This window comes from Eriocheir sinensis, chromosome 39 (assembly GCF_024679095.1).
Source record: "Eriocheir sinensis breed Jianghai 21 chromosome 39, ASM2467909v1, whole genome shotgun sequence".
NCBI lineage: Eukaryota > Metazoa > Arthropoda > Malacostraca > Decapoda > Varunidae > Eriocheir > Eriocheir sinensis.
The window spans coordinates 13,653,388-13,680,335 of record NC_066547.1 but is presented as its reverse complement, the minus strand read 5'-3'; the positions used below and the strand labels follow the sequence as shown (position 1 = coordinate 13,680,335).

General features: G+C 44.5%; 2 protein-coding genes across 52 annotated transcripts; both read right to left on the bottom strand.

Annotated features, from left to right (window-relative positions):
* Positions 1-612: 612 nt before the first annotated feature.
* On the bottom strand, positions 613-21,343 carry LOC127009031 (leucine-rich repeat-containing protein 49-like). Of its 2 annotated transcripts, XM_050881695.1 has the most exons (9): positions 21,225-21,343; positions 14,449-14,621; positions 11,791-11,916; positions 10,329-10,534; positions 7,496-8,910; positions 7,271-7,387; positions 6,792-6,966; positions 6,277-6,416; positions 613-1,055 (listed from the first exon to the last, which is right to left on the bottom strand). In XM_050881695.1, the coding sequence occupies exons 2-9, from the start codon at positions 14,589-14,591 to the stop codon at positions 843-845; spliced, it is 2,535 nt and encodes an 844-aa protein (XP_050737652.1). In that variant the 5' UTR covers positions 14,592-14,621; positions 21,225-21,343; the 3' UTR covers positions 613-842. The 2 variants fall into 2 exon arrangements, with proteins under 2 accessions (XP_050737652.1, XP_050737653.1); XM_050881696.1 differs by lacking the exons at positions 14,449-14,621; positions 21,225-21,343 and adding an exon at positions 12,809-12,892.
* A 1,211-nt stretch (positions 21,344-22,554) lies between these two features.
* Positions 22,555-26,747, bottom strand: LOC127009030 (titin homolog). 50 transcript variants are annotated; one of them, XM_050881666.1, is made up of 5 exons: positions 25,791-26,747; positions 23,607-25,631; positions 23,373-23,489; positions 23,139-23,255; positions 22,555-23,021 (listed from the first exon to the last, which is right to left on the bottom strand). In XM_050881666.1, the coding sequence occupies exons 1-5, from the start codon at positions 26,745-26,747 to the stop codon at positions 22,590-22,592; spliced, it is 3,648 nt and encodes a 1,215-aa protein (XP_050737623.1). In that variant the 3' UTR covers positions 22,555-22,589. The 50 variants fall into 50 exon arrangements, with proteins under 50 accessions (XP_050737623.1, XP_050737635.1, XP_050737634.1 ...); XM_050881678.1 differs by lacking the exon at positions 23,139-23,255 and adding an exon at positions 23,022-23,138 and having other exon boundaries at positions 22,555-22,787; XM_050881677.1 differs by having other exon boundaries at positions 23,724-25,631.
* Positions 26,748-26,948: the final 201 nt, after the last annotated feature.

Sequence of the window (26,948 nt, the reverse complement as noted above, 5' to 3'; positions counted from 1 at the left end):
TCCTCTCTTTGAGACATGTAGTCATGCTCTTGTAGACCAAACCATGCTCCCAAAAAGTACTTTGAGCCAAACAAACAGTAGACTTTTTGTTCAGTGCACTCTTAGCAAAAATGTGGCAGTAACTTTTTTCTCATTCATTTTATTAGCCCTTTTCATCAATGATTTGCTTAATTCAACAAATATCTTTTTCCATCTAGCTTTTCTTTTCTTTGAATAACATTTTCCCTTGATTTGTAAGGGTGGGGAGAGTCAGTGAACATTCAGTAAATTATCATGATATGTATGGGAGAAAATAAAACATTAATTTAGATTCTTCCACACCTGCTTTGCCTCCATCTCATGTTGCCAATATTGGAGATGACCAGGCATGTTTTATTCACTATACACTATCTATTTCAGCTATAGTACAATTTTTACGTAATTGTTTTTTGACGTTGTTGTTGCCTTGTCTTTGTGACCATGGTTTTGTTCTTTCCTGCCCATCTGACTCTCTTTCCAAGTCATTGCATTCATTCACCCATCTTGCCTCTCATACTCATAATTCCTTCCACTAGGTATGGGAGGCTGAGTATAAGAGGTGTTATTTAGGACTATGAAAGGAATGCATGCAAGTCATTTTTTAACTGATTGTTGTACCAACATTTTAACACATTCAGTCACCCTGCACTCAGTCCAGAACCCTCACAACCCCATGTTGTTCCAACAGATACAATAAACTTTCATAAACATCAATAAAAAAAATTTTAAAAAATGCTTATGTAACAAAACACAGTAGCTTTGCCCCATCACAAGGGGAACAAAGTTTATAAGTTAGTAAAACTAAACAGCGCACACCACTGGCTTTACTTCTTCCAGCCCAGAGTTCGTTTGACATCCTCGAGGCACTGCTTTCCGTAGGTGGGTTTGGCTAGGTCAGTCACGGCATCACGCACCAAGTCATGGAGGACAGAGGGCCAGGTGGCATGATGGGTGTGCAGGCGGTGCAGGGAGTCGAAGGTCCACACAGCAAGCTGACGTGCCTGTCTTCCTGCACTCACCAGTGTCGCGTTGTCCTCCTGTAGGGACAAACAGTGTGTTATTACTTGTCCTTTTGCTTTTGCCCTCAGGACACTGATTGTTGTTGTCTAGTCCCACTTGATTTTATGAGGATGTAAACACACACACACACACACACACACACACTAACAAAACATGTACACTTAAATTAGCAATTGAAATTTTAAAAACTTTAATCAGTATGGCAACCCGAAGTGCCTCCATTTCCTCACCAATGATACAAGTTGACAATATCAAAATGCTGTGTGTTGATCCAACTTTCCAGGGTATAAAAGTCACACGTTCTGTCACACTCTTCCTAGAATAGTGTTCCCCATCATGAAAGGCAAAAAGAGACCAGACAACACAAGCCACAGGAAAGTCAACAATACTGCATGCTTGAACAACCTTGTACAAAGATGCGACACAAATCATTTATAGTAGAGTTTATCACATAAAAAGAACGATATTCTTCAGAAGAACAGACAAAGGAAAAAGATCAAGAATGAATCAAAGTAGGCTATGGTGTAATATGTAGCCCATAGGTTACATAAATTGTTCTTATGTAAAAATGCAAAATATGTTTATGAATATGATAAATGAGATGTAATGAAACTATTGAAGTAAGAATACAAAATACTGAAAGGCAACAGAAACTACACATGGAAATGGAAGAGGGAGGACAGTTAATGATGTGAATAACAATCTACGACAAACAGATGAACTAACACTCACGCACACACACACACACACGCCGACTTCAGAAGCAAGAGGATGTGGACAGTCGAAGCGGAGAACAACAATCTATTTGTCACTCATAAGGGCCCGAGCAACAGCTAAGTTATTTGAGTCCTATCTCCTAGGAGTTTAGATATTGAGAAGAATGTGAGAGAGTGAGAAGCGATAAGTATAACGGGGAGGAGAGAAAGGAGGTTGGATGGAAGGTAAACAAAGATTCAAGACAGCGGAGTCTCCTAATCTGGGGAGAGTTTCGAGGGGTTCATGCCAAAATCAACAATGGAACCAGTACAGTGGAAAAAAATAAACACTGTGGAGCAGGACTGTGATAAAATAGTAATAGAAATGAGGAAGCTGAGAGCGGACTTTGGGGAAGTGATTCAGGCACTGACCGAAGTAAAAAAGAGAGATGATGAGGCAAGGAGAAGAGACGAGGAGACAAAGAAAATGGTGGAGAACTTGAGAGAAGAAATAATTAAATTGACTAAGGAACAGTTGGAAAGCCAAAAAGAAATAGCGCAACTGAAGATGGAAAAAAAAAAGACCATGGGATACAAATTTTGAAAACGGAAAGAGAGATTAGTGTGATGGGGACAAACGAAGACATGGAGAAGAAGATGGAAGAAATGATAAAAAAAAAGAGGTAGCAAAGAAGATAGGAAATGATCAGCAGAGTGTGGGTGTAAAGGTAGAGGAAAAGATTATGGATGTGGTCAATGATGAATGGAAGGAGTGGAGAAGTGAAAAAGACAAGGAAAAAAAGAGCTTTAGGGAATTCCTAGAACAACAGCAACAGAAACAGTGGCAAGACACAGAAAAAAGTTGTGAATGTGTTAAAAAATAGAGAAACAATGGTGAGGGACATAGCAGAAAAGAAAAAGTGTGTTATAGTGTTTGGTGTCAAGGAAGAAAAAAAAAAACAGTGAAGGCTCATGAAGGCGGTGTGTGAGGGTCCCAGCAGTACCCAGAGATCAATTATACGGAACTTTGCTCGAATCAGGAGGGTACTTGCTGGTGTGACAAGTCCAAATCTTGATCAGACAGTGGGGAATTACACACACACACACACACACACACACACACACACACACACAAAGCCTACGTGCAAGGAAGAGGAGAGCCACCACAAAACAACACATTGAAGTGCATCTCACAGACCAACACTTAAGTTATACACTTTGTTGTGTTGCCAAGAAGCTTGCTGTTGTGAGGGCAATTTAAGTGAGCCATGTTAATGATAAGATGGAGAATAAAGAAGAAAAATGGGACTCACGTGATCACTGTCAAGAAGAAAAATTGTTTGCAATGTGTTAAGTATAGCTGTTGTAGAGTTTAGCGATCAGGTGGTGATAACGAGTACAGCAATGCTTACTTATTAGTTTGGCTATTTATGGAAAGTTTATCACAGCAACAAAGTTAGTTAAAGGGATACAAGTGAATATATTTAGTTGTTCATTCAGTGTTAAGTACTTACACCTACGAAAGTGGTGAAATTACTTAGAAAAGAGTAATTGACTAAACACATAATTTAAGTGTTCAGTGCACGTTGACTCACTACAGTCTGGTTCGCCTTGGTTCCAATTTGCAGCTTTAATGGTTGAGAGGGGAAATAGTGGACAGTAAGAGGATTGAGTGTGGGAAGGGGAAAATGGGAATTGGAAATGGATAAGATGGAATGGCATTTTGGAGATGACAGAATGCAAGAAATTATGGCAAGATGAAAGTATTTGGGATATTGCTTTAGCAAAGGATGCCTCAGAAGCTTTGTTGTATTTCCTGAAATATTATCCAGCTGTAAATGCTGAAGTTAAGCAAGACAATGAAAATGTAAGAAATAAGGGATATCTAGGAAGGTAAAATGAGTTTAAAAGCTGCTCTCAACACTTAGTAAAGGCACGAAATGGATCATAAAGGGACATTACAAAGATTTTACTGAAAAGCCAAGTAAACGGGTTGCTTAAATTCAAGGGCATCTTTATCCTTGGTGCCGTCACAGTGGCTACCACAGGTAAAGTTGACGGCCTCAAGCCTCTCGCAGGGCTCAGGCGCAATGGGGCAGCATATTCAAGACTGATGGCCCTCACATGAGGGGGGCTGCACACAGGCTGCTCGGCACTCATTTAGATGAGAGGGTGAAGTCAGACAACATGTTTAGGTCACTTTTTAGGTGTGGGAAGTCTCCAGCCAAGTGACAGGAATGTGAGCAGGAAGACTGCCAAGGGCTGCTGTTCTTTTACTTTTGTGATGTTAATACTCAATGCTTGATTTAGAAAAAAAAAATTCATAATTATTTTTTGCATGTGAGAAAAGAGTAAATTACCTGTTTGTGCATTTGTTATTATAAATTTGTAATTATAAATTAATTAATTTATATATATATATATATATATATATATATATATATATATATATATATATATATATATATATAATTGTTTCTTGTCGTACTGCTTTAAAGACCTGTTCCCTATTTGGTGGAGCTTCCCTACAGCTCAACGTGTTGTGCCAGACAACATGGCGGTGGAAGTAATGTGGAGGTGGTGGGATTGGGGGGCAGCAGCCTCCCGCAAAATAAGTGTTATGTCCTGTTTCAGGAGAATCCTCAGTACGGTTTATAAAGTATAGTTTAGCGGTGAAGCTCGTGGATACATTTATGTCAAAAGCGTTTAATGTACAGCGAGGCCCGAGGGGCGTGTGAGGGGCGCCAGGTGGGCCGGGGAGCCTCGCCGCACCCGACTCTACCTTTCGACGCTTCTGAAATGGGCCAGAAAGAGAGGGTGTTTGACGCGTGTGACCTGGCTCCGGTGTGTTGTTGTGGTGCTTGCTGGTGGTGGGGGTGATGCTGTACACCTGCGCCTGTTTCATAACACCATAAGTGGCTGCTCCAAGAGATTACCAAAAAAATAATATAATGCTTGGCAAAGTCAAGAACTGCATGGCAATGCTAAAACTACCATTCATGCTTTGCTTTATCTCTGTAGCGCTGGTCTAGCTACAATGAAGGTATGAATATTTATATCGGATCATTGTTTACTATGAAGCGCTGCAGCCTAAACTAGCATGTAAGACTCAAGAGCTTATTGCCTACTTGATGATTCTTGCTGTTCAGTTTGTACACAAATTCTAGTGGCTCTGTTGCTCACTTGCCTGCCTGGGTGCCCTACTTCCCTCTCTCCCTTTCCTTTCGTCTTTCACCTGATTTAAGACCCAGCCTCCCGAGTGTCTCTCTTCCCTACTGTCCGTCTGTTTACCTCCTCTCATCACCACACCTGTGAGCACTGCGTCATCTAATTGTCTATCATTATAGTGTAGGCTTAGTTTTACTTTTAATCCACTGTCTCTTGGTTTTTTATAACTTAGTGTCGGTCGGTTCGAGGAAGGAAATCTACCTTGAGGTCTGTAATTCACTGTCGGTCAACCTTCAACAGATCACAACTGCAGTTCATCATCAGTCAGTCATCATAATTACCACACTGATAAAAATCAATCGTCAACCTCACAGTCATGCAGCCCATTAGCTTAACCATTACTAGTGTCCTGCTTACCACATACAATCATCAGGCACCTTTCATTACCTCACACTTTAATCACTCGTCAACCTCACAGTCAGCCCATAAGCTTACCCATTACTAGTGTCTTGTTTACCACATACAATTGTCACGCACCTTTCATTATCCCACACCTGAATCCCTGTCAACCTCACAATCAGGCCATCAGAAGTCTCCTGTTTACTCCATCATCCCTCTCGTCAGTCACCTGATTATTTACCATTTAAGTTATTCTTCGACCGTTGCGTCAGTTCATCAGCTCCTAGTCAGTCTTATCAATCACATAATTTTCTCTCTGACTCTCTAACTGAATCTGACACTCCGTTCGAACAGTTCTTTGCGAAAGGAATGACTAGCGGGCCTTCTTTATACCCTTGAAAAAGAATGAATGAAAAAATAATCCACCTTCAGTCACCTAAGATCATCCTTTATCATTGATGTATTATTTTTTGTAGTAATTCATCCACTCAGTCAGTCCACCAGCTGCCCCACTACTCGTAACTCCACCGCCAACCACACAACCATTAACCCACCATCCGTCACTCTTCCTAAGTCAACCCGCCAAAGATCACCATGTTAATTAGCTGAGTAATTATCACTGTCACCAGCCGTTCAGTCAGCCAGTTACCAGTCAGTCTACCATCAACCACATCACCATTCTATTCTCGGTCACCCTCCTGAAGTCAACCTATCCTTCATCAGTCAGCTGTTCGTCACTTATTCTCTTGGTCAGTCCTTCAGTTACCAGTCAGTCCACTATCAACCACATCATCATCACCTCACTGCCAGTCACCCTTCTTGAGTTAGTGCACCAATGATCACCACTCGTCATCCTCTCCAGCAGTCCTCCAATAACTGCCACACTACCAGTCAGTCTTTCAGTCATTAACTCCGTCAATCACCCACCAAAGCCCGCCCCTCGTCAGTCAGCTGGGCGATCAGTTAGGGGTGTTACCTGCGTGAGGCGGGCGGCAGGTCGATACTGCAACGCCTCCTTCCCGATAAGGTCCTGCAGGTGCGGCAGGTTGAGGCGCGGGCCCTCGTCCTCCTCCCTGCCCGCGGCGCCGCCCCCCGTGTCCTGCGTCCCGCCGCCGCCTGCGAGTGTTAAGAGGTATACTTAGCCGAAACTAATGCTTTGGAGGCGGTAGTTGTAGTAGTAGCAGTTGTAGTGCTAGTAATAGTAGTTGTAGTAGAAGTGATATTTATGGTATAGTAGTAGTAGCAGTAGCAGTAGTAGTACCAGTAGTAGTAGTGGTAGTAGTAGTAGTAGTTGTTGTTGTTGTTACTGCTGTGTGGCCTAATAGAATAAAAATGTGAAAGTATTCTGGTTTTGCAGATTTTACAACTCATTACAGTAAGAAAGTAGCTTGAATAAGTACTATCTCGAATAATTTCCTCAGAGGCCATTTTACTGTGCGGACAGATAAATAATTATTATGAGTGTGTTTGCCTCGGTGCAGCCCACCTTACCTGGCGGCGGCGAGGCGGGGTCATGGTCTCCGGCGGGGTGGGCGTGGTGGTGGCCGTGGTGGTGATGGTGCGAGGACAGGAAGGCGGCCAGCTGGTCCCGCGGCAGGCAGGTGAAGGCCAGCTGGCTCAAGTGGCTGAACATGACAGCCGCGTCCGTGCGCTCCTCCTCGCTCACCTGTGGAGGCTCAGGCACGTGAGGTCTCGGAGTGACAAGCTCCTAGCAGATCTGCGATCCACTGATACTAAAAATGTACCTTGTTTAGAGTTCTGTACTAAGTCTGGCTATAGCATATGATGTAGTACGGACATAAAATGAATCATCGCCTCTACACCAAAAGGTTTTGGCCGCTAAGAAGCTGTACATGTTCATAGAAGGAGTCAAGGAGCTCGTGCCTGTGTGTCGAGGAAGCTCTAAAGGGAGTCTTTTAAGGTGTTAATCAAGGAAGATCCATATAAATCAGTGTAGGAAAGAGACTGACCTCAACGCCGTCGATGAGTCGCAGGCCCCAGTGGGAGAGCCGGAACACCGCGTACAGACGCCAGTAAGGAATCTGCGTGAGCGGGTTGCCCTCCTTACCCACTTCCAGGGAGGTTACCTGTCCAGTCAGGGAGAGTGAGTTAGTCAGAGGGAAAGAGAATGTTAGGTCGTTAGGTACTAAGTCTAGAGTAGTTCAGTGAGGTGTGAGGGTTGGCAGACACAGTACCTGGTGCAGCTCGGCGAGGGCGTTGAGCTGGCTACACTTGGCTAAGTGCGTCTCCACGAAGATGAAATTCTCCAAGCGAGGAAACTTTACCCGTAGTTTTGGGAAGATGTCGACAATGTCATCAAAGTTGATGTACTGGAAACGCGCAGTGGTTGCCGCCGCCGCCATAGACTTCTCCCAGGCCAGGTCAGTGCAGCGGAGGGCGCCCTGCCCGTACAGACTCAGACGCTCGCCCTCCAGCTCCGCCAGGAAGTTGGGTCCCTGCTCGCGGAGGATCCCCGTGCTGCTCTGACCCACCGCTGGCACGGCCTTGTCAGCCTTCTCGGAGGTAGGTCGCTCCTGCTCCCTGGGCCTGGTGAGGGGCACCCGCAGGTCTGCCAAGCTGTGCGGACCCCGGGAGGCGGTGGGGTGGGGCGGCGGCTCCACGGAGCTGGTGGGCGTGCCGGCGGTGTTGGTGGTGGTGGCGGTGGCGGCAGACTCAGCATCCGAACTCGAGTCAATTTCGGACGGTTCTGAGATGGCGTTCCTCGGGGAGACAGGCACCTCGGGGCTCTGGACCGGAAGACTGAGATTAGACCTGACTCTCGTGATGGCGGCACTCACCACCTTGTCGGGCAGCTGGCCAGCACCCCGCGTCGCCTCACTTTTCTTCAACAGTTCAAAGTTCTTTGGGCTGCCACGGCCTTGTTTACTGCTCTCATTGGCAATTATTCGAGGCACTACCTTCTCGGCGGCCCGCGGGCTGCCCAGCCGCACTCCCCGCCGTGCCACGGGCACGTTCTGCACAGGCAACGCACCACGCGGGGCCGCCTCCAGGCTGATCTTTTCATTACCACGCCCCGCCCCTCCCCATGCCTCGCACCCACCCCGCTGCACCTCTGGAGTCCTAGCTACCTTCACCCTGCCCGAGTTGTCCTCCTCAAATGAAGGTTTTCTCCTTAAAATCCTCATGTCCGTGTAGGACTTGCTCCTCGGTAGGTTAGTTTTATCGACACACTTAGCTGGGGCTTTTTTAGTCACTTTCTTAACACTTTCCGAGGTAATCTGAACCTCCTTGGCCTTTTCAGCCTCTGGGACGGCGGGTTGCTGCGGCGCCTCGGTCAGGCGCTGCTTCGTGGCTCTGTGAACCAGACTCACGTCAGAAATGCCACTGGAAGTGGCGGAGGAGGCCAGGGAGGCTCGGTCATCCTCCTGCTGCTGCTGCTCTTCCACCACCTCCGCCGCACTCCCCTTCTGACTATCGTTCTCCTTTGTGCCGTCCGCCTTGGCCTCCTCTCCAGCCTCATCTTTCTCCTCGGCGCTCTCCTTCTTCCCCTCCTCTTCTTCCTCCTCGCCAACATCGGACACGGTGTCTCCACAGAACCCACTGGAGGTGGTGCCGTCACTGTCCTTGGAGGGCGGCTGGTCACTAGCACCTGCAGGTGGAAGGGTGAGAGGCAATGTTCATTAAAAGATGGTAGTGTGTGTATTGCATGGTGGTGCTGGCGGTGAACAGTTGCGGTGATTAGTCAACATCATTAGGAAGTTACTAGTGGTCAATGTGATGCACCTTTTCGCCCATATATATATATATATATGTATATATATATATATATATATATATATATATATATATATATATATATATATATATATATATATATATTTTTTTTTTTCCGTGAAAACGTAAGCAGATCAGCCATTTCCTTAACTAGACGCATAGCACTCAGAGAGTGCACACCTCCGCCAAAGATCGTCCTGAAAATTGGTATGGGTATCAACTGTGATCCTATGCATCATATGGAAGCATTTGTTTTGAAATTTGATGAAATTTTATTTTTTGGAAACTTTGACCTTGGGCGAAATTTTCGAGGTTAAGGTCAAAGGTCAAGGCCAAGGCCATGCAAGGTGCATCAAATGGAAGCATTTGTTTCGAAATTTGCTGAAATTATAATTTTTGGAAAACTGACCTTGGGCGAACTTTTCGAGGTCAAGGTCAAGATCAAGGCCATGCAAGGTGCGTCTTTCCATGAGCTAAAATATGAAGCAAGTCTGAAGTCTACGATGACGAAAACCGAAGTTATGGCCAATCTTACGTTTTGTGCGACCTTGTCCTTGATCTTTGACCTTTGACAAAAAAAATCAATGGATTCTATTCTGGATGGACACGAAGCTTCCATGAAAAATTGGTTGAGATATTCGCATAATTGTGCACAGGAGACTGTTAACGAACAGACAAACAAACTAGACATTGGACACTCACGAGTGCAAACCGCCCACTGCCAACACCCTCTGGTCAGAGTGCTCAAAATGTGAAAATATGCATTTTTGACTTTGAAAATCGGACTCGTCCGGTGGGGGGCCCTTAGTAGTCCACCTGTGAAGTTTCAACATCCTTGCTGTAATAATTCAAAAGTTGTCGCGTTACAGAAAAAAAAAATTACACAGCTGAAAACAATACCTTCCGCAAAATTCTTTTGCGGGCGATAACAAACAAATAAACATACTGACCGGACCGAAAATATAACCTCCAACTTCGTTGGCGGAGACAATTAATAAATTCTGTCTGTCATTGGGCAGCACAAAGAGAGCCAAGAGGAGGAAAAATAATTTAATCTCACTAGCTGGGATTATGGGTGAATTCATTTATTTGTTTGTGGATTCGTCTTTTTGCCAAACAACGTGCTGTTAAAAAGAAAACCAGATCTAGATTCTAGAAAGGAACACTGGCTCATCTCAATGCCACATTTCTCACTGGATCATCGAAAGAGTTCATCTCATGGTCCATCTATCTTTCCACCTGGAGGTCGAAGAGCTAGGAAGGAGGCAAGGGAAGGGAACACTGTTGCCTTACTATTGGAACTCTCGCTGGGTTTTCGGACGAGCTTTCGGTGCTGTCTCTTGAGCACCTGCCAGTTCTTCATGGCGTTGGTGATGGCGGAGTTCCGTTTCTCCTCGTCGCTGATGCGGGTCGCCTGGGCGCGCTCCTTCTCCTTCGCCTTCTGCAGCACCTTCTCCGACTGCCGCCGCGTCTCCATCGTCAACTCTTGGTCGTCCAGCCTGGCGGCATTATTATTATTATTATTATTATTATTATTATTATTATTATTATTATTATTATTATTATTATTATTATTATTATTATTATCATTATCATTATCATTATTATTATTATTATTATTATTATTATTACAATTACTAGTAGTAGTAGTAGTAGTAGTAGTAGTAGTAGTAGTAGTAATAGTAGTAGTAGTAGTAGTAGTAGTAGCAGTAACAGTAGTAGTTGTAGTAATAGTAATAGTAGTAGTTGTAGTAGTAGTAGTAGTAGTATTTTCTCCCTAATTTTCCTCATTTTTTCCCCTTTGCTGACCCATTTCGTGTCCTCTCTTGCGTCATCTCTCCCTCCTGGCGTCCCATTCCCTCCTTCTCTCCTTCCTTCCATTTTTCTCCTCTCATTCCCATCGTCCCCTCCCTCCTGTCACATTTTTCTTGACTATTTTATCATTGCTCTTCCCCCTCGCCTCTCCCTTCCAATTATACTTTTTTTTCTTTTTTTCTTATAGTTCATGTCCATTATTCATCCCTTGCTGTCCTCCTTCCTACTCTATGTATAGCCTATCATTTTACTTGCTGGTGATAATTTTTTCGTGTGTGTGTGTGTGTGTGTGTGTGTGTGTGTGTGTGTGTAGATCTTCCTGTGATATCTGCTCGTTCGTGTCAGTCTTTATGTAACTTCTATTCTGCCTATTTATTATTTATTTATTTGTTTATTTACCTGTTTATAGATCTATTTGTTTAGTGTTTTTTCTTAAGTCGGTCATTCTATTAATCCATCCGTATATCTATCTATATGTATATCTATCAATCTATCTATCTGTCTACCTGTATCTGTCTATCTATCTATCTCTGTTTATCCATCTATCTATATGTATGTTCATCTATTTGTCTGTTGTCTTGAGTGACCTTGTAAATATTTGCCATTACCTACATTATATATTCATCCATCCACTTGGTTTATATATATAGTAATATATATTTATTTATTTATATATATATATATATATATATATATATATATAATTTTTTTTTTTCGACCAATACTTTATACTTAAAATTATACTTAGTACAATACATCAACCTATCTAACATCCTAAGTATATCTGTCCATCCTCTGAAAGCTATTAAACCTTATCAATCAATCTATCTGTTCATATATTCATAGCATGTAAACTATCATCCCATTGTTCCTAACTCCCCTTTCTGCCTATCTGCACGCATCCTCCGTCGTCAGTATGTGGCTAAATGAGGTTGTGTACCTCTTGAGTCTGTAGAACCTGGCGACGGTGTGGTGGAAGTAGTGGGGCTGGCGGCTGATGGGGTTCTCCTCCAGGGACAGCTCTCGCAGCTTGAGGCAGTTTTGGAGGCAGGCGAGGTCTTCGTACCTGGGAGGGAGGAAGGATGGAAGGGAAGGAATAGCGTGATGGAGGGAAGAAAGGGAAGAAGGGATCGAGGCAGAATAATGGTTGGGACGAATGTGCAGTCAGCTTTGTTGCTATTTTTATTATCACAATTTTGATACTGTTATATAAATAAATAAATATTCATAATATATATATATATATATATATATATATATATATATATATATATATATATATATATATATATATATATATATATATATATATATATATATATATTATATTTTATGTGTGTGTGTGTGTGTGTGTGTGTGTGTGTGCGCGCGCGATCGCCAGCCACAGTAATATTATTCATATCGTGAAATGGAACGGGCTAATAGACTTTAATGTCACTTTATTCCATTAATAAACACATTTCGGCTCACCTCGGCGTAGGACTTAATATAACCGTTTAATACCACAGCAATAAATGAAGCACTGTTTAGCCTAATATATGTGAAAACATGCTCAAGTCTTGTATAAAGACAACTTTCGTCACCACATAATGCATCAGCGAAATTTGGTAGTCCAATGTCGATGAAAAATGAGTGAAGAGAGTTGATTCTGATGAAATCTTGCTCAAAGATGATTCCGTAAGAACAGTGATAACTGCTGACACTTCCCTGTGATGGGTATTACTTGCATATAGTTGTTGCTAGTGTGCTTGACATACTAGGAATACCAGGCTATCTTAATCGCGTAGCTGTTAAAGCAAAACTAGGCGAGGCGAGGCAGCACCAAGGAGACTATCGAGTATAATAGTCTCTCTGGGCAGCACTGACTGAGCCCACAACCCCTTTTGACACTTATCTGGGCGGCCGAGAGAGGCTCTGCATGTGCATGAAATTTCGGGTATTAATGATACTATTATTACCTGGAGAGTCTGAGATAGGCAACTTAAAGTAGTAGTTATTCAACAGTCTCCATTACTTCTTTTTACCGCAAGGACCCGCAAGGGGCTCGTGTAGTGAGCCGAGTACCGTCGGTGTTGCGAGAAATACCTCCTCGCCGAAATAAGTCGGTCTGCTGTCCACTACACATGCGCAATGACGGAATACACAGCAGGGAAACCTATTAATTTACCTGGTTTTGTCCTAGTTTGTCCACTTGTGATCTTTGTGATGGTTGATATTGTCAAGAGAACAACACACCAGACCAACAGACCAAACAATCAAGGACTGAGGAACAACAAAATGGGGTAATTTTTTCTAAAATCTGCCGTACTCGTTTGTTTTAAAGCCTTCTCTTGATTAAAAGTGTTTGACAGATGTTTCCGCCATGTACTGGGGCCGAAACAGGGAAAATAAAGCTAGTAAACGATAGCGGGGAGTGAAACCGAAAAATTAAGCAAGTTGAAACTCTCTTAGCGAGCTATTTTGCGGCTGCGATTTAATTCCTACAACACCGGTCGACGCGTGTGTGGTAGCGGTGTGTGCGGTAGAGTCGTGTTGTGGCGGCGAGTGACTTTTCATCGCTGATTTCTAGTGTAATGTGGCTCTAAGGTGGACCAGCGGACGTTTGGAGTGCCAGGAACGTGTGTGGACTGTGTTGGCAGGATTGGAGTAAAGGAAATTTTCCCGATGGGCGTGTGGTGACTGGTGTGTTGAGGCGGAGGTTCGAGCACGGCGGCGGGACGAGGAGCCTGATGAGCCGCGAGGTCTGTGATGTTACTGTTGTTGGTAATGATTGGCTTTATTAACGTTCTCCTCTCTCGTTTCCTACCTTACAAACTACTCTTCCGTTTTCATATATGTCTTCTACTAACCTACAAACTACTTAAACAACTGCGGAAAGGCGTAAGTATCAGTGTAACGAGGTGTGCTTCGTGGATTTATGATTCGCCGCGGTGACGCCCCTACCGTAACCCACTTATCTTCACTACATTGTGTATATGGTTATTCTCAAGGTAACGCAGCACCTGCGAGGGTAACACTCCAGAACCACACCCAATTCAAGACAGCTGACCGAGTCACCATCGAAACTGTAAGCTGCTACTTCATTATTTCTTAATTAAACTGAGCAAACCTCACGCGGAAATAACGGCCGAAATAGTATCCTATCTCCCTAAAAGTGTAACCTATTGCCACTCAATTTGCTGTTCAATCATCATCAGTTTAAGATGGAAACTTATTGAAGTAATGATTACCACGTTAAGATTTATCAGAATAAAATAATGTCAATCACGAAGAAAGTTGGGTGAAATTCTGGAGTAACACCCCTGCATGTGGGCAGTGAGTTTTGAGTTTTGGTATCTTTGCAATAGTATTCCTATCAGCATACATGCGTACTAAGTCCTCATGAACAACAGGAGCACCACCATTTATAGGTCCGTAGAGGAATGGTGTGTCACGTCCCTCGTCTTAAATCAATGTTGCGATAAAACTCTTATGTAGGGATCATCCCCTACCTGCCTTCCGCTGCGTAGAATATATTAGGGTGGAAGTTTATTTCGGATCGTCATCCATTAGGTGGACATGTGTCTGTGTCCTTCCAAAGGGGGTGGGGGAGGCTAACCTGTAGATCTCGTTGTAGCCCATGAAGACCTTCTCGAGGCGCGGCAGGTAGTGCAGGTCGGCCACCGTTCGGATCAAGTTGCGGCGCAAGTTGAGCTCTACCAGACAGTCGAGGCCTCGCAGCCCATTCACGTGACGCAGCATGTTGCCCGCCAGGTTCAGCAACCGCAACTCCTGTGGGGTGACGCATGTTAATACGGTGAATCCTCAAAGGTCTCTATGCAAACAACACTTGCATAGGGACTACCGGAGGTCTCCAGGTTGCTGAATTCAGTTTGGGTGGGGCCCGAACCTCTTAACAGCGTTGCTGCATCACCCCCAATACATCACTCTGTACCTCATGTGCTATCATCCAACTGTTTAAAATTGTGTATCGGATATTCTGTACACATTAAATAAGATGTGGCAGCGCTATGGCCGGGGAATTGCCCGAGCGGGCCCCGCCCAAACTGATTTTTTTCTCAACTCTACAAATTTTATGGAAAACAACCCTAACTATCACTATATTTCATACTTACATATTATCGTGGGTCAGTACTAATATCTAATGACCAGCGTTTTTTAACCTAACTTAACCTCAGCACCCATGAGCTTAGTTATAGGCAGCCCAACACACCTTGAGTTAGACTCAGATTCTTCAGAACCTCAGCACCTCATATGATATAGTTAGTTTGTTAGTTTTCTAAGAAAGAAAGAATTAGAATAGTCAGTCTTTAAAACCTACCCCCCCCAAAAAAAAATACAGTGGTTCTTTCGAAAGCAGCGTCAGAGATGCGTAACCAAGATGTCCTAAAGTAATGCATCGTACTTGGCTGAAGTCCATTTCCAGCCTTCCCTAACATCAGTCTCATCTGTCCTGGGAGTGCCATCATCCCAGGTAAAGTAATACTGCTCTAGACATTTAACTTTGCTCACTGCCACCAAATCTATGCTCTGGCACCTTCACATCCGTTTCTTTTATAATCCCAAGTTCCACCTCCCTTCCCCATCCCCTCCCCGATATCCCTCCCTTTGTATGTCCATTATAACCAGACACGTGACACCCTGTCGCAAAAATTTATCCCCGACCCGCCGGCGCTGATCATCGGGCGGTGGCGTGTCATCCGCGGGGACAGTCGCGTGAGGCGGAGCGCGTCAACCCAAATCTTGCCACGCCACCCCGGCCCATGCAGACCCCCTCCCCCCAGAGCCCCAGCTAGCCCCGTTTTAGGCACTGATACTCCATTGACCCTCATTAGCCTTGACACGAGAAGGTAAAAATAGCCGCCTTGCCATTCTAGTCCTTAAAACCTTCCATTGACCCCTCACTAGGCCCCAATAGTTCTCCATCCACCTGGCACACAGACCCCCAGTTAGCCCTCGTTACGCTCCCACAACAAACCTCTACCAGGCCTCTTTAGTCCCCTCTAGCCCACGCAAACACCTATTTAGCCCGCGTTACATAAATGCCCCACCACTAACCTCCCCCAAACCCCTCTAGCTCCCTCCAGCCCTACCTCACATAGACCCCAGTTATCCTTCGTTAGGCATGCACTTTCCAAACACCTCAATTAGCCACGTGAGGAAGAGGTAGGAACGCCCGGCTTCAAAAGGTGACACAAGTAAGGGCCGCGGCAAGAGGACTCCTGCGAGGCTAGCAGGTGTCGTGGCAGCTTCAGGGAGTGCTGACAAGACATGGCATCCGCCAGTATATTCATGAACTGTAGCGCTGCTCGGCACTCGACCCGGTTTAGGTTTTGGTGAGTTGGATTAGGTTAGGTTAGCTTGGGTTAGGGTAGATTTTCTCACGCAAATGTATATTTTCTGCTTGGGAATACACTGAGAATAATTAGAAGAGGATTACGTGGTTATAAGAAGAAGAGAAAAAGAAACGATTCCATTAAATGATTTTTTTTATTGGAAGAAGAAAATTAAAGGTAAAAAAAAGAATGTAATGGGTTCTTTTTTTTTCTTTTCTTCTCTTCTTCTTCTTCTTCTTCTTCTTCTTCTTCTTCTTTTTCTATTACTAATATTTGTGTTCTTTTTCTTTTTCTTTTTCATTTTCTTCTTCTTCTTCTTCTTCTTCTTCTTCTTCTTCTTCTTCTTCTTCTTCTTCTTCTTCTTCTATATTTTGTGAGCTGCGACCCACGCGTCACCCAGGGCTCAGCGGCGCGGGGAGGTGCCAATCACGCATACACTTCGGAAATATGTGACCCGGCACCAGTAGGCTATAAATGTTGATCTCTATTTGTGTTTGAAGTTGAATTAACGGCGGCACGGGACTACGCCACCCGCCAATTAGCTAATGAAAGGGGCCGAGGGATACGAGGAAAGAGATAATGTCCCCACGCACAGTAGTAAAGGTGTTCATTGAATCAGCTTAATTAATGGTCATCAGTTTATATAAGATTGTGACCATTTTCTTTAACGGGCAGCCATTATTTACTAACGTGGTGATTTTTTTTCTTCTTCTTTTATGCACGTGTGAATTGCTTGACTAGAATGTTTGAATGTCCTTTGTGTATCATTTTCATGGTCAGAATGTATAAGTTTGTGACCATTTTCATTAACTGGAAGACAATTTTAACTGACGTGGTGGCTTTTTTTTATCTTTTTTTTTTCGTCGTCTTCCTTTATGCACGTATAGTTGGTTAACCTCAATGTCCTTTGTCCATCATTTTCATGGTCGTCAGAATGTGTGTAACCATATACTGTAACGGGGAGCCAATTTTTACGGACGTGGTGATTCTTTTTTCTTCCTCTTTTATGTACGTGTGAGTTGGTTGACCTGAATGTCTTTTGTGTGTGGGTGAGGGAAGGGGGAGCGTCCTTCTGCGTGTCCCGGGGCAGCTCTGCGGGCCGGCTGCGTGCGCCCGTCTCTTCAGCCTCCCTTCAGGATGGCGGGCTGGCCGTGAGCTATGTGTAGTGCCGCGTTGCCGTGTGGGTGCAGCCGCGCAAACATCACACACACACAACACATGCATTGGGGCTTGTTTTCTGATGATTCTTCTGCTGTTCTCCTCGTCTTCATTCTCCTTCTGCTCCCTCTCTTTTTTCTTCTCTTCTTCCACCGTCTCCTCTTCCTCTTTTTCCTCAATGTTCCTTTTCGGCTTCTTTTTTTTTCTTCTAATTAAAAAAGCATGTAATGGGTTCTTTTCTTTTTTCGTAATCATCTACTTTTTATTTCTTCTTCTTCTTCTTCTTCTTCTTCTTCTTCTTCTTCTTCTTCTTTTTCTTTTTCTTCTTCTTTAATATCATCATCATTATCATCATCATTTTGTATATTCTTCAGTTTACTTCTGCAGTAATATCAAAAAGAAAAACAGAGCGAGGCACATCAGTGTAAGAGTACACGCAAACCAGTCTTATGTAGAGACAAGACACGCAGGAAGTGTTTAGTAAATCTTGACCCTCCGGATGCAGTGGCCGCTCTCTCGCGTGTGCCTTATTAATACGTATAAGAAGTCTGGCGAGGATACTGCTGGAAGCCTCTGTTAGGAAGAGCACCCGAGAGATTAGTGTAAGGCAAAGGCAGGGCACAGGGGAACGTATCCTTAGCTCTCCCCTTTTTTATCCTCAACCTCTCCCTAGCAGGTCTTTCATTAAACTGGACAGGCACAACTTCATCAGTGTAAGGCAGGGCACAGGACAACGCCGGGGCCGTAACCAGGACTTGAAAACAGACGAGGCGAACACAGCCCCACTAGCCTAGTTCATTGGTATGCTTTCCTGGATTTTTCTTTTAGTTCTAACAGCAAATAATGAAGCTGAAGGTGGGGAGGGGGAGAGGAGATGCCAGACGAGACGGCTGCCTATAGTCTGGCTTAAGGTGGTTTGGGGCATGATTGATTCTCAACTCTCCCCTCTTCATCGTCGAACTCTCCAGCAGTTTTTTTTTATTTGTCCAGAAAGACAGACACAACCTCAGCGAGAGTTATATTGATGCGAATGGATACAATGAACTCTGAGCCTTTTCTTTCACCTCTCTATTTTAATTCTCCTTATTGAGCTCTGCCCTTCCTCCTCCTCCTCCGCATCCGCTGCAAGCTTCCCCGTTCCCCTTGCATAGCCTCTTCCTTAATAGTTTCCTGGACCCACACGTGACCCTGCATTCTTCCATTCTGACCATTGTCCACGAAGTATAACATCTGACCCCCTCGCCCCCCCCCTCCGCAGCCCTTTATCACGGACGCAGCGGCCACAGCGCATTGCGAGGCCATTAAAACGACCCGGCTATTCATTAAGGGAGTGAGGGGGCTTGCGTGTGTGAACTTCGGGTAACGCGACACTACCGACTCCTACTTCCTCTTCTTCCTCGTCCTCTTCCTCTTCGTCTTCTTTCCTTCTCTTGTTTTTTCTTCTCTTCCTCTTCGTTTTATTTCCTCCACCTCTTCATAATCAGCTTCATTTTCTTGCCTCCTCCTCCTACTCCCCTACTTCATAATCCTCCTCCTTCTCGTCCTGCTTCTCTTTCTCCTTCTCCTCTTCATAGTCACCTTCCTTCTCCTCCTCCTTCTGTTATTCCATTTCCTCTTCTTCTTCCTCCTCCTCTCTCCTCCTGCTTCTCGTTCGTCTTAGGTCCTGCAGTGCCTATGCTTTAACCAGCGTCTTAAGAGGGACTTAGGGAGCGAGAGGTAGCGGAATGACACGCTCTCGGCGGGAGCTTAAAAAGTTACGAAGACGCCGCCCCGAAGTGTGTCTGCAGGGGGTTGGAAGGGCTGCGGAGGCGGGGCTTCTGATATACCTTTTACGTCTACACTAATCAGGGAGAGGTTTGGGGAGGGAGGAGGAAGTGAACGCATTGTCGTGTAGTTTTTGGCATCTTAGAATACGGTGGAAAGATGGTGCCCTGAGGTGTGTGTGAATCCTAAGTGAATGTGGCTTAGAAGTTGGTGGTCGTTTTGTCGTTTTGATGCGTTCCTTTTGGCTTCTGTAGCGTAAGCAGGGTGTTCTTACTTGCCTGGAGGGGGAGAGTGAAAAGGAAAGGCTGGAGTGGGGGGGCGGAAATGACACTAAGAACCGGTTTATGTGTTCTTTCCGACTTTGCTAACACGGGAGGCAATAGAGTAAAAAAGAAAGGCTGGGAGGAGGGGGGAAGGGCGGAGAGGATATTGAAGATTGTTTTTTTGTGTTCTTTCTGACTTCAAGAACAAGGGAGACAAGAGAGTAAAAAAGGAAGGCTTGGGGGGGTTGAAAAGACTTGGACTATTGGAGACTGATTTTTGTGTTCTTTCCGACTTCAAGAACAAGGGAGACAAGAGAGTAAAAAGGAAGACTAGGGGGTTGAAAAGAATATTGGAGACTGATTTTTGTGTTCTTTCCGACTTCAAGAACAAGGGAGACAAGAGAGTAGAAAGGAAGACTGTGGGTTGAAAAGAATATTGGAGACTGATTTTTGTGTTCTTTCCGACTTCAAGAACAAGGAAAACTCTGATGAGTGTCGTGTCGATAAGGTACTAAGGAAGGGAAGGAGGCGGTGCTCTGGCCGGATCCTCTTGTTGAGTTCAAATGGTACTAAATGGGCTTCCCGGAGGCTGAGAGGTCGGTATCATGAGGCGATGTTCTGAGGTCATTAACGCCAAGCACTGCGACGGCTGCGGAGGTTTTACGTGCTGCACGCAGACCAAGGCCCACACACACACACACACACACACACACACACACACACACACGAGGGGCGTTTAGATGCACGCCACGCAGTCATCTCGCCGCAGACACGCCCTTGGCCCCTCGATATTGCTTGGCCCCTGCAGCCCCTTCCTCGAATACAACCAGACGGCACGCCCAGCCACGCCTCGCACTGTCCCTCTTCTCCTGGATTAGTCATATTTGTTATCATTCTCCGCCTCCTTTGTGTTCTTACGTATCGCTTCACCCTTGTTCCTTACCCAGACCTACCCAGCCTGTATTTGTCAGTTTTCTTTTTTCTTATTCTTCTCTGCTTCTCAGTTTCGCAGCTCGTTCTCGAAATCTCTTGCTAGTTACATCAAATCCACCTTGTCCTTCTCTTCTTTATTATCCCTTCCTAATCTGTCCCTCTATATCGTTGCTTCTGTCCTATTTTTACCCAGTCTTAACCCGTGCTTTCAACCTTTACACCCATACCTACCTTTTCCCTTTCAAACTGTTCGCTTTACCTCTCCCATTTACCTCCAGCGTGTCGCCTCTCCCACGTTGTATCGTTAACTTTTCACCGTTTTGTGCCTTTTCCCTGTCCTGTTATACCCCATCTTTGCTACCTGTGTTTTCTACCCCTTCACGTTATCCCTTTCAGTCTACCTTCAACACTGTACTTTTCCTTTATACTTTGCTTTTCATCGACCTCTCACTTTATTTTTGCCATTTCTTATTCTATTGTACTCCTTTTTTACCCACAGATTTCAACTTCTACACTTTTTCCTATACTTTCAGCCTCTACAACTTTCAGCCTCTTTTTTTTTTTTTTTTTTTTTTTTTTTTCCATCTACCGTCAGCATAATCACCTCTTCTACCTTAGCTCTCTTTCACCTCTCACCAGCGTTGCCAAATTATCGTACTCAAAACATCGCATTTATCAGTTCTAGGGCCCAAAACCTTCCTCCCCACACAGATACCGAAATTCCAGTGAAAGTTCTCGTTAAAAGCAATACTTATTGGCGTTTGTTTGCGATAGCTGTGACTCAGAAGCCGGAAAATACGACGTGCTGAGTGGCTGAATACGATAATTTGGTAACCCTGCCTCTCACCCTTGTTACTCTTTTTCTCACTTGTATCCCCGCCCCGCCCCGCCCCGCCCCGCCCCGCCCGTCGTTGAGTTACCTTGAGGTGCGCGAGGCCCTGTACGTGGTGGAGCTGGTTGCCGTGCAGGTCCAGCACCTCCAGCTTGGTGAGGTGCTCCAGCCCGTCCAGGCGAGACAGTCTGCGGGCGGACACACAAAGAACGGTTGATTATATATTATTGTTGTAGTCTTAGGGCCATATTCTTAAACGTTTCAGGGCTCACACCCCCACATTTGATAAGGCTTTCGTAGGAGTTGTGGGTAATTCCATGGGTAGATTTATGACCCTGGTGGTAATATGACAAAGCTCCTGTACCATGAACGTGAAAAAAACCCTCATGGGAACCTTTCTAATAACCGCTGTGGCATTTATAAATATTTGTTGTGAGAGGAGGAAGCGTCTGAGCATACCACCCTAAGTGTACGTTGTGGTTGTTATGAGTATACCGTCGTCTTCACGTGGAGTTAGTGTATTACTTCTTATTAAATCGTCAGCCGTTATGTGCAATTATAAGCATCATTAGTACAGTAGTTATTCATTATTATCACGTAGCTACTTCTTCAGATGTTACGTGATATTGAAGAACTGGGCAGCAAGGTCCATATCGCGCTGAAGCTGAAATTTGAAACTGTAATGGGCTACGTTATGTTGTGTAAGTAATGGATGTTGAGAGGACTGGATAGGGAGTGGGAAGTAAAGAAGGGAAAAGTAAAAGGAATATATGACCTTACTAAACTGTAATGGGTAACGCTAAGGAAAGACGAGGAATGGTGTGTTAGGAAGAACTATAAAAGGGATTACCGAAGGATACGAATGGACAGGAAAGGAAGGAAAGAAAGGAAGAAAGGTAATAATGATAGGTGTATAGGCTCTTACTAAACGGAAAAATCTACGGCTGAAGGAGGTCTCGTCAACGATCGTGCTGACGTCATTCGTAACCCGCCCGATGCCCGTCTACACAACAAACATGTCCCACGTAACCGTCACCTCCGTCACACCCGTCACCTTCACCGTCACCACCTTCAAGACCCCCCATGCCTCCGTCGTGGTCCTGTCCACTACCAAGGTAAGGGTATGTCTGTCACCTGTTATTATGATCACCTGTCCATTTGTGTTGTGAGGTAATTGAATGCATGTGAAAGGGATATTTGTAAGTTTTTTTTATTTGTTTATTTATTTTGATTTCATTTTGACATCTATTTAATTATCTATCTATATATCTATCGCTTATTTAGGGTATGTCTGTCACCTGTTATTATGATCACCTGTGTTGTGAGGCAATTGAATGCAGGTGAAAGGGATAATTGCAATTGGCAGTCATATTTTGTGTGCCAATACAGTTAAGTTAGATTTAGTTCGGTGAGGTTCAATGAAATAGATAAGAGAAACAGCAACCTGGTATCACTACTCTGTTGTAATTGCTTTCTTTACAACAGGAGCAATTCTTTCAACTACTCCTTCCTCCCTCTTTGGAATGGAAACTACGCTTTCGCTGACAGAGGGGGCACCCTTCTCAACAACCTTCCTTTGATTGACAACTCTTTCTTCTGTTACGGAAGGAGTAATCTTTTCTACAACCGTCTGATTTGTCACAACGGGAACCTTTTCCTCTGTTACAACAACAGGGACTTCTTCGTTCCCTTTAGGAACAGTGACAATCTCTTCTGTCACCGGAGGAGTAATCTTTTCAACAACTGTCTGATTTGTCACAACGGGAACCTTTTCCTCTGTTACAACAACAGGGACTTCTTCGTTCCCTTTAGGAACAGTGACAATCTCTTCTGTCACCGGAGGAGTAATCTTTTCAACAACTGTCTGATTTGTCACAACGGGAACCTTTTCCTCTGTTACAACAACAGGGACTTCTTCGTTCCCTTTAGGAACAGTGACAATCTCTTCTGTCGCCGGAGGATGAATCTTTTCAACAACTGTCTGATTTGTCACGACGGGAACCTTTTCCTCTGTTACAACAACAGGGACTTCTTCGTTCCCTTTAGGAACAGTGACAATCTCTTCTGTCGCCGGAGGAGTAATCTTTTCAACAACTGTCTGATTTGTCACGACGGGAACCTTTTCCTCTGTTACAACAACAGGGACTTCTTCTTTCTCTTTAGGAACAGTGACAATCTCTTCTGTCGCCGGAGGAGTAATCTTTTCAACAACTGTCTGATTTGTCACAACGGGAACCTTTTCCTCTGTTTCAACAACAGGGACTTCTTCTTTCTCGTTAGAGACAGTGACAATCTCTTCTGTCGCCGGAGGAGTAATCTTTTCAACAACTGTCTGATTTGTCACGACGGGAACCTTTTCCTCTGTTACAACAACAGGGCCTTCTTCTTTCTCGTTAGAGACAGTGACAATCTCTTCTGTCGCCGGAGGATGAATCTTTTCAACAACTGTCTGATTTGTCACGACGGGAACCTTTTCCTCTGTTTCAACAACAGGGACTTCTTCGTTCCCTTTAGGAACAGTGACAATCTCTTCTGTCGCCGGAGGAGTAATCTTTTCAACAACTGTCTGATTTGTCACAACGGGAACCTTTTCCTCTGTTTCAACAACAGGGACTTCTTCGTTCCCTTTAGGAACAGTGACAATCTCTTCTGTCGCCGGAGGAGTAATCTTTTCAACAACTGTCTGATTTGTCACGACGGGAACCTTTTCCTCTGTTACAACAACAGGGACTTCTTCGTTCCCTTTAGGAACAGTGACAATCTCTTCTGTCGCCGGAGGAGTAATCTTTTCAACAACTGTCTGATTTGTCACAACGGGAACCTTTTCCTCTGTTACAACAACAGGGACTTCTTCGTTCCCTTTAGGAACAGTGACAATCTCTTCTGTCGCCGGAGGAGTAATCTTTTCAACAACTGTCTGATTTGTCACGACGGGAACCTTTTCCTCTGTTACAACAACAGGGACTTCTTCTTTCTCTTTAGGAACAGTGACAATCTCTTCTGTCGCCGGAGGAGTAATCTTTTCAACAACTGTCTGATTTGTCACAACGGGAACCTTTTCCTCTGTTACAACAACAGGGACTTCTTCTTTCTCTTTAGGAACAGTGACAATCTCTTCTGTCGCCGGAGGAGTAATCTTTTCAACAACTGTCTGATTTGTCACGACGGGAACCTTTTCCTCTGTTACAACAACAGGGACTTCTTCGTTCCCTTTAGGAACAGTGACAATCTCTTCTGTCGCCGGAGGAGTAATCTTTTCAACAACTGTCTGATTTGTCACGACGGGAACCTTTTCCTCTGTTATAACAACAGGGACTTCTTCTTTCTCTTTAGAAACAGTGACAATCTCTTCTGTCGCCGGAGGGGCAGCCTTTTCAATAACCCTTTCTTGTGGGGCATTCTGCTCAATAACCCTTTCTTGTGTCACAGCAGGAACTTTTTCTTCTGTCGGCGATGGGGCAACTTTTTCAACAACCTCCTGTTGAGGGACTACCGGTACTTTTCCTTCTGTCACCGTAGGATGAATCTTTTCAATAACCTTCTTCTCTTCTGCCACAACAGGGACTTCTTCTTGCTCCTTAGAGACACTTACGATCTCCTCCGTCACCAAAGGGGCAGCCTGCTCAACAACCTTTTCTTTTGTCTCAACGGGGACTTTCCCTTCCGTCACCGTAGGATGAATCTTTTCAATAACCTTCTTCTCTTCTGCCACAACAGGGACTTCTTCTTGCTCCTTAGAGACGCTTACTATCTCCTCCGTCACCGAAGGGGCAGCCTGCTCAACAACCTTCTCTTTTGTCTCAACGGGGACTTTCCCTTCCGTCACCGTAGGATGAATCTTTTCGGCAACCTTCGCCGGCGTCACAGCAGGGACTATCTTTTCAACGATGTTACCTTCTTGAATGATAGGGGCAGCACTTGGTTCTTTTACGACGCATGGGCTACGCGTAGCATTTGTTTCTTCAGCCTTTTCTTTTTCTTCCTTAATCTTGTTTTTCACGTCATCCACTTGGTGTTTCAAGTCTTCAATTGTTTCATTAAGATGTTTTTCGTTACGAACTTCTTTGATGTCGCTATCACACACATTCTTTTCGACTTCTTTTTGAATTACAGTTTCTTTCTCGACATCTTTTCCATCATCCTTTTCTGTAACATTCTTCCTTTCCACAGATGTCACCTTGGTGCTTTCCTGTGGAGAAAGTTGTTCTTCTTTCTCTTTAACTAACACTTCATTCGTTATATTGCCGGGCAGAATCTCCTTTATTTCCTCTGTTCGTTCTACTTTCTGAAGTCCATCATCCTTTTCTGTAACATTCTTCCTTTCCACAGATGTCACCTTGGTGCTTTCCTGTGGAGAAAGTTGTTCTTCTTTCTCTTTAACTAACACTTCATTCGTTATATTGCCGGGCAGAATCTCCTTTATTTCCTCTGTTCGTTCTACTTTCTCAAGTCCATCATCCTTTTCTGTAACATTCTTCCTTTCCACAGATGTCACCTTGGTGCTTTCCTGTGGAGAAAGTTGTTCTTCTTTCTCTTTAACTAACACTTCATTCGTTATATTGCCGGGCAGAATCTCCTTTATTTCCTCTGTTCGTTCTTCTATCTCTAGTCCATCATCCTTCTCTGTAACATTCTTCCTTTCCACAGATGTCACCTTGGTGCTTTCCTGTGGAGAAAGCTGTTCTTTCATCTCTTTAACTAACACTTCATTCGTTATATTGCCGGGCAGAATCTCCTTTATTTCCTCTGTTCGTTCTACTTTCTCAAGTCCATCATCCTTCTCTGTAACATTCTTCCTTTCCACAGATGTCACCTTGGTGCTTTCCTGTGGAGAAAGCTGTTCTTTCTTCTCTTTAACTAACACTTCATTCGTTATATTGCCGGGCAGAATCTCCTTTATTTCCTCTGTTAGTTCTGCTTTCTGAGGTCCGTCGCTCTTTCCTGAGGCGCCAAGTTTTAACTCGGTTTTGTTTTCACCTTTGTCGTCCGCCCCTACTTTTGGACCGATAAGATTTGCGTCTTCATTGTCCTGCGGCTTTTCCTCAGTCGTATTGGTGGGAGGTTGTACTATCAATTCCTTCTTAATAACAACTTCCTCCTTTATTTCATTGCCCTCTTCGTCCAATACCTTTTTAACGTCCACTGTTCGTGCTATGGTCCCATTATCTGGAGTCTGTCCCGTCATGGTTTCACTTTCGGTCACAGATTTTTCACCACTTTGTTTACCGTCCTCATCTATATCGACCGTGGTTTCCGAAGTCTTTGTTATAGTTCCGTTGGGTGCTACGTCAGACTCCGTCGTCTTCTCAACAACTGTCTTTTTTCCGGTTTCATGTCCCATTTCATCGGTGTTATCTAAGACCTTCCTTTCTATGGTCTTAATTGTGTCGTTCGGAGGGATTCCCAGTCTTGCCAATATCAGATCAATCACATGCGGTGAATCATGGAGTCCCGCCGCGTGAAGTTTTCGGTACTCCCTCAGTGCGGCCTGCACCAGGGCGGCACATCGGGTCTCCTTCTCCGGGAGCCCCCGGAGCCCCGCGTCCCCGGTACTGTCGGCGAGGGGGCCCAGCCCCAGCACGATGACCGTCCAGAGTACAAGGAGATTCATAATTGTTGAGTGAACGTTTATGAAATTAAGAAGACTTGCGGTTGTGTGGCAGAAAACCGCTCTGGGATTGAAAACAGAATGGCCTCCGGAACACAGACCGGGCATGGAAAATAATCCTCTCGGGTCTTCCTCCGTTACAGGAACACACACACGACGGCGAGGAATTGGGATGTAAAGTCTGGTGTGTGTGTGTGTGTGTGT

What these genes read in the sequence shown, in the direction of transcription:
- LOC127009031 (XM_050881695.1), bottom strand. Translation starts at nt 14,591, where the DNA reads ATGCTGCGTCACGTGAATGGGCTGCGAGGCCTCGACTGTCTGGTAGAG. An exon ending in GGCTACAACGAGATCTACAG is followed by an intron (nt 11,917 to 14,448) that starts GTTAGCCTCCCC and finishes CCTCCCTCCCAG; the next exon opens with GTACGAAGACCTCGCCTGCC. An exon ending in CCCCGCCTCGCCGCCGCCAG is followed by an intron (nt 6,417 to 6,791) that starts GTAAGGTGGGCT and finishes TAACACTCGCAG; the next exon opens with GCGGCGGCGGGACGCAGGAC.
- LOC127009030 (XM_050881644.1), bottom strand. Translation starts at nt 26,747, where the DNA reads ATGAATCTCCTTGTACTCTGGACGGTCATCGTGCTGGGGCTGGGCCCC. An exon ending in CTCCACAGGAAAGCACCAAG is followed by an intron (nt 25,632 to 25,790) that starts GTGACATCTGTG and finishes GAAAGCACCAAG; the next exon opens with GTGACATCTGTGGAAAGGAA. An exon ending in TTGTTGAAACAGAGGAAAAG is followed by an intron (nt 23,256 to 23,372) that starts GTTCCCGTTGTG and finishes ACAGAGGAAAAG; the next exon opens with GTTCCCGTCGTGACAAATCA.